Source organism: Jaculus jaculus, chromosome 15, assembly GCF_020740685.1.
Source record: "Jaculus jaculus isolate mJacJac1 chromosome 15, mJacJac1.mat.Y.cur, whole genome shotgun sequence".
Lineage (NCBI taxonomy): Eukaryota > Metazoa > Chordata > Mammalia > Rodentia > Dipodidae > Jaculus > Jaculus jaculus.
Genome location: NC_059116.1, coordinates 34,735,322 through 34,742,146, shown reverse-complemented (window position 1 = coordinate 34,742,146; position 6,825 = coordinate 34,735,322). Strand labels below are relative to the sequence as shown.

Genomic DNA, 6,825 nt, shown 5'->3' with positions numbered 1-6,825 from the left:
CGGTCCCGCCGCAGCTGTCGGCCGACGTTTCCCCAGCAACACCGCTGGGCGCCGCAGTGCGCATGCGCAGAGGGCAGGGGTCAAAAGGGGTGGGGCGAGGGCCTGCGGTAAAGTGGGCGGGGCGGGACCTGCGCAGAGTCAGGCTGAAAAAAAAGGCCAGGGCACCTGACTGGGGGGCCGGACTTCGTAAGGGGGTGGGGCCACGACTGCGCAGAGAGCAGAGCTCGAAGAGGGGGCGGAGCCAGGGAGAACCGGGAGCAAAGGGGCAGGAGAGCGCCTGCGCAGAGGGCCGGGCGCGAGGGCCGTAGGGTGCGTGCGCAGAGCGACGCGCGGTGGCAAAATGGCGGTGAGCGCTCTGGGAAAGTGCTGCGAGAGGGAAAGCAGGACGGGGAGCAAGGAGTAATAGGGAGCACGGTAGATGCAGACCAGGGCTTTGGAAATACAGACCAAGAGCTCTCTATCTCCCCACGTGCTCGGTCTGTATGTCCCTAGTCTGGGCTAATAGGGGATGTAATAGAGGTACAGACCAGCACATGGGGGATACACACGGGGACATGCGGGAGATAGGCCTTGACATTGGGGAGATACAGACCGGGAACGAGGGGGGGTACACACAGAGACATCGGGGAGATACAGACCTGTACAAGGGGGACTACAAACCGGGGACATTGGGGGGGATACATACCGGGGGCCATGGGGGAGATAAACCTTGACATTGGGGAGATACAGACTGGGAACGTAGGGGAGATATACAGAGGGACATGGGGGTGATAGACCTTGACATTGGGGAGATACAGACCCGGAACGTGTGGGGCGGATACACACAGGGGCATCGGGGAGATACAGACCTGAACAAGGGGGAATATAAACCGGGGACATGCGGGAGATAGACCTTGACATTGGGGAGATACAGACCTGAACTAGGGGGAATACAGACCGGGGACATGGGGGTGATGCACACAGGGACATCGGGGCGATACAGACCTGAACTAGGGGGAATACAGACCGGGGACATGGGGGTGTTACACACAGGGACATCGGGGAGATACAGACCTGAACAAGGGGGAATACAGACCGGGGACATGGGGGTGATACACACAGGGACATCGGGGAGATACAGACCTGAACAAGGGGGAATACAGACCGGGGACATGGGGGTGATACACACAGGGACATCGGGGAGATACAGACCTGAACAAGGGGGAATACAGACCAGGGACATGGGGGTGTTACACACAGGGACATCGGGGAGATACATACCTGAACAAGGGGGAATACAGACCGGGGACATGGGGGTGATACACACAGGGACATCGGGGAGATACAGACCTGAACAAGGGGGAATACAGACCGGGGACATGGGGGTGATACACACAGGGACATCGGGGAGATACATACCTGAACAAGGGGAATACAGACCGGGGATATGGGGGTGATACACACAGGGACATCGGGGAGATACAGACCTGAACAAGGGGGAATACAGACCGAGGACATGAGGGTGTTACACACAGGGACATCGGGGAGATACAGACCTGAACAAGGGGGAATACAAACCGGGGACTTGCGGGGGGGGCGGATACAATCTGGGAGCATGAGGGGATTACAAGGGGGAGCTACAGATGGGTGGCACCAGGTTGAAGACTGTAAGCTGGGACACGTGGGTTGGGGGCTGCAGATCTGGCCATGTGGGCTGTGCGGAGAAACACCCTGGTCCAGAGCCCTGACCACATTCCCCACCTCCGCTTTGTTGTACTCGACGGCAGGACAAGGAGAAGAAGAAGAAGGAGAGCATCTTGGATCTGTCCAAGTACATCGACAAGACGATCAGGGTAAAGTTTCAGGGAGGCCGAGAAGGTAAGTTGGTCCACAGGCTCCCTGGCTGTGTGTGCAGAGGTGTGGAAGGAAACCACACCATTTTCCTGTATATTTTTCTTTCTTCCTTTTTTTTTTGTGTATATGCCACACTAGAGTCTCTTGCCATTACAAATGAATGTCCAGCTTTACGTGGGTGCTGGGATGAGCATGGCATTCTAAATGTGCAGCCAAGACCACCTCCAACTGTCCTGTTTCTGTGGCTCTCTGTATCACTGGGCTGTCCTCCAGGTCCCACGGGTCCTGGGCCCTGAAGGGTGCTGAGTAGCATCCCTGGCCTTCACCCACTCCATACCAAATCTCCCCGAGTCAGAACAGCCACAGATGTCCCCAGACATGGTCCAGTGTCCCCCAAGATTGAAATGACATTTGACTGGGAACTGTAAGTGTCCGGACACAAGATCTGGACAAGGAAGGATGCCTTTACTCCCTGCTCAAATCCTGTGTGGCTTCCCCTGCCCCAGGGGCAAGTCTAGCTTTTTTTGTGTGCTTTACTTCCATACATGTATGAAGTGTCTGTCACCTCTGCCTGGAACATGCTTATCAGGTGACCCCCACCACCACCATCCAGAGTCACTTCCTAGGCTCAGCCACTCTCCTGGGTTTGCTCTCCCTTGGCCCTTGGATTTATACTCCCAACTGTTTTTTGTGTACTCCGAACTATTTTGTTGTTTGGTTTTTCGAGGTAGGGTTTCACTCTATCTCAGGACAACCAGGAATTCACTGTGTAGTCTTAGGGTGGCCTCGAACACATGGTGATCTTCCTGCCTCTGCCTCCTGAGTTCTGGGATTAAAGGTGTGCATCACCACGTTCAACTGTTTGGTTTTGTTGGCTTTTGGCACACAGTCTCACTCCGTGGCCCATGCTGGACTCAAACAGCAATCCTGCCTCTGAGCAGCTAGGCTGGTAGGCAAGGCCCCCCCTTCCCCCCCCCCCACACACACACTTGGATTTACAGCCTCCTCAATGCTTTCTTTTCTTCCCTGAGGCAGGGACCCAGGCCCCTCTCCAGAAGCTGAAGTGTAGGTGATATCAGTCTGAATGCACAGTGCTGGGCACATGGACCCAGGCCTAAATCTAGTACCATTGGTTGGAAGCACTCTGCTTCCAGACTCCACAGTTGATAGTCAGCTCCTTGGGGTAGGGGCACATTGAGCAAAGTTTGTTCATAGGCCATTGTGGAAGTGTCTTTGAGAAGATGCTCAGGCATGGAAGGGCTTGCCCTGTGAGGCCAAACCTCCCAGGGTCATCTCCCTTTAAATTTCCCCAAAACCAGGCTGGAGAGATGATTTAGTGGTTAAGGTGCTTGCCTGCAAAGCCTAAGGACCCATGGTCGACTCTCCTGATCCCACATTAGCCAGGTGCACAAAGGTGAGGCAAGCACAAGGTCGCATACGCTCACTAGTTGACATAAGCGTCTGGAGTTTGACTGCGCTGGCTGAAGCCTGGTGTGCCAGTTCATCCCCCACCCCTTGCTCTCTCTAAAATAAATAAATAGATAAATTTCCCCAAAGCCCACTCCCATCTCAGACCTTCATTGTACCTAACCTGGGAGGTGGCACCCCAGCTGTGTCACCTGAGCTCAGGCAGCATCCTGGCTTCTGCCCCAGTGGCTCCTCTTGCCATCACAGCCACAGAGGAGCAAATGAGTGTGACTGTGCTAAAATAAAACTTTATAACAACAGGGTGGGCTGGGGCCTGGCATCCAATTCTCGCTTTTTTATTATTTATTTTGTTTTATTTTTTGAGGTGCGGTTTCACTGTAGCTCAGGCTGATCTTGAATTTACTATGTAGTCTCAGGGTAGACTTGAACTCATGGTGATCCTCCTACCTCTGTCTCCCAAGTGTTGGGATTAAAGGCGTGTGCCACCACGCCCAGCCCCAGTTCTTGCTTTTGGGGACACTGGACAGGAGGGTTACCTGTACAATGCCTGAGTCCTAGACAAAGCCAGCCAGCTGGGCTATCACCCAGACTGCTGTACTTGTGTCCAGAAGGATGAGAGGAGGCAGGATGGAGCATCCAAGGGAACCCAGAGGTACCAGGGGGTTACTTTAGCAAGCAAGAGGATCCCAAGTTCAAGGCCACTCCCAGATACGTAGTGAAATCCTGTTGTAGCGTAGGAGGGTTGCTATGAGTTTGAGGCCACCCTGAGACTACATAGTGGATTCCAGGTCAGCCTGAGCTAGAGCGAGACCCTACCTTGGAAAACCAAATAAAGAAAGAAAAAGAAAAGAAAAATCGGAGCCAGGTGTGGTGGTGCACACCTTTAGTCCTAGCACTCAGGAGGCAGAGGTAGGAGGATTGCTGTGAGTTCGAGGCCCCCTGAGATGACATAGTGAAATCCAGGTCAGCCTAGAGTGAAACCTTACCTCGAAAAAAGATAGATCAGGGCTGGAGAGATGGCTCAGCAGTTGAGATGCTTGCTTAACAACCCAATACCTACAGTGTAAAGCCAGATGCACAAAGTGCGCATGCATCTGGACTTTATTTGCAGTGGCTAGAGGCCCTAGCATGCCTTTTCTCTGCCTTTCTCTCTCTGCTTGCAAATAAATAAAAATAATTGAGTAAAAAAATATATAACATTCAAAGCCAGGCATGGTGGTGCATGCCTTTAATCCCTTTACTCGGGAGGTAGAGGTAGGAGGACCGCTGTGAGTTTGAGATCAACCTGAGACTACGTAAATTAATTCCAGGTCAGCCTGGGCCAGAGTGAGACCCTACCTTGACAAACCAAAAATAAATAAATAAACAAATAAAAACATTCTTTAAAAAAAAAAAATCGAGCTGGGTGTAGTGGTACACATCTGTCATCCCAGCACTCAGGAGGTAGAGGCAGAAGGATCAGGTTATAATCATCCTTGGCTACATACTGAGTTCAAGGCTAGCCTGGGTTACATGAGACCCTGTCCTAGGCAGACAAAACAAGGGTATTTTGTAAATGGAAACTGAAATTCAAACTTTGTTGTCAATAAAGTTTTATTGGCAAATTCACCTTTATGTGATCTACCCGTCTATTGACCCTTGCACGCTGGAAGACAGAGCCCTGGAGTAACAGGTGCCAGGTGGCCCACACAGTGGAAATCACCATCTTTGGCCTCTGCAGAGGGAGGAGGCAGTGTGGTGGCAGTTGTCCTCAAGCCTTCTGTACAGCAGGGGGACCCAGTCCCCCAGGCTGTACTGCTGACCTCATGCTTCTCTGCTTCCCTCCTCATGGTCTCTCCAGCCAGTGGCATCCTGAAAGGCTTTGACCCACTGCTCAACCTTGTGTTGGATGGAACCATTGAGTACATGCGAGGTGAGCTGGCGTAGGTGGCCATGAGTGATGTCCAATACCTTGGCCTTGGGTCTGCTGGGGAGCTGCAGGCCAGCAAGCTCTAGAGTTCTTCTGGTCCCTGCTTTCCCTCCCTCTTCCTTGGTGAGCCATGTCCTCCTCTCTGCCAAGCAAGACTTTGAAGGGTACTGGCCCCTGGAGAGGAGGTTGTTACCCCTCTATCCCTGTCCTGGGGAGGCCGAGGGGGTGGGGGCTTCCACAGGATCCTCGCCTGATGTCGTTTGTCCTGTTTCACTGGGTCTGTATGGGCCCCCCGGGTGGGATCCCAGCCCACTCTCCACTGGCAGCCAGCTTCCCTGTGTGAAGGGCCATGGAGACAAGGACCTTACCCACCCTAGGCTAGGCATACCCTGCTGTCTTCCCTCAGTGGCATGGCCCCAGGGTCCAGGAGCTCTTGGTCATCCCAGAACAGTCCGGGTCCCTGGCCTGGAAACCATCTGTGTCTCAAGGAGAGGGAACCAAGCACTAGCTCAAGCAGGCGCCATGCCTGGTAGAGGTGGGGCTGGAGCCCGGGCTTTCTCCCGTGGAAGCACTAAGCACACTGACCCTGCTGAGCTGAGCTCAGGCAAGATCCATGAGGTCAGGGTGCTATGGCTGCAGACTCACCTCCGCATTTCTGTTGCCCCTGTGCCCCACATCATCTTTGCCCACCACCTTTCTATATGCACAGGTTGAGTGGCCACCCACAAGAGTTTGAAAGTGTTACTGCCCCTGCTGGCTCAGGTCCCTTTGGCTTCCCTATTGACAGAATGAGGACAACTGAGGACTGACTGGTGTCCCCAGAGTGCCTGGACCTGTGATCTGAGGACATCCCTGAGAGCAGGCTACGTTGGGGGCTTGGGGGAGGGGGGAAGAACCTGCACTTAGCACTCCATCCCTCACCCAGATCCCGACGACCAATACAAGCTGACGGAGGACACGCGCCAGCTGGGGCTCGTGGTGTGCCGCGGCACGTCGGTGGTGCTCATCTGCCCGCAGGACGGCATGGAGGCCATCCCCAACCCCTTTGTACAGCAACAGGATACCTAGCCCCATCAGGCTAGCCAGGGCCGGTCCCTAGCCTCACGCGCCACCGCTGGCTCGGAGGGGCTTCCTTTTTGTATAGGTTGAAATTTTGTTGTTGTTTTTTTTTTCCTCTTTTTTTAATAAAATTGCCAATCTCAAGCATCCAAGCCTGCCCTGAGCCCTACTTTCCATCTTCAAGGAAACCCCATGCTTGGCTCAGACACCACAGTCGGGGGGGAGGGGCTCCAAGGAGAGCAACCCAGACTGTCCAAAGGGCTTTGCAGAGCCTCCAGCAACCTAGTTTCCCACCACCAGGGCTGCTGTTCTACAAGAGATACTCCTCTCTATGTCATTTCCCCTAAAATCTAGGTCCTTCTGCCCCCCCCATTCACTGACCTCTTTAGACTCTGTGCCCAACACCTTGTGTCCCCTCCAGCCCCAAGAGCAATGAACCAGAAATACTAACACCCACTCCACCACCCCCTCAGCTATGTGAAGCAGAGTGGGTAGGAGCCCCAGAATAGACACTCCCTGGCCTGGCTCTGCCCCCTCTCCACTTGTCACAGCTCCTTTATGGCCCACATCTAAAGAGATGCCCCAGGCTGGGCCAC

At 53.9% G+C, this 6,825-nt stretch overlaps 1 protein-coding gene across 1 annotated transcript; it reads left to right on the top strand.

Moving 5' to 3' along the window:
* Positions 1–270: 270 nt before the first annotated feature.
* On the top strand, positions 271–6,339 carry Lsm7 (LSM7 homolog, U6 small nuclear RNA and mRNA degradation associated). The gene is made up of 4 exons (XM_045135094.1): positions 271–346; positions 1,767–1,857; positions 5,102–5,173; positions 6,096–6,339. Exons 1-4 carry the CDS (start codon positions 341–343, stop codon positions 6,236–6,238), a joined length of 312 nt encoding a protein of 103 aa, XP_044991029.1. The 5' UTR covers positions 271–340; the 3' UTR covers positions 6,239–6,339.
* Positions 6,340–6,825: the final 486 nt, after the last annotated feature.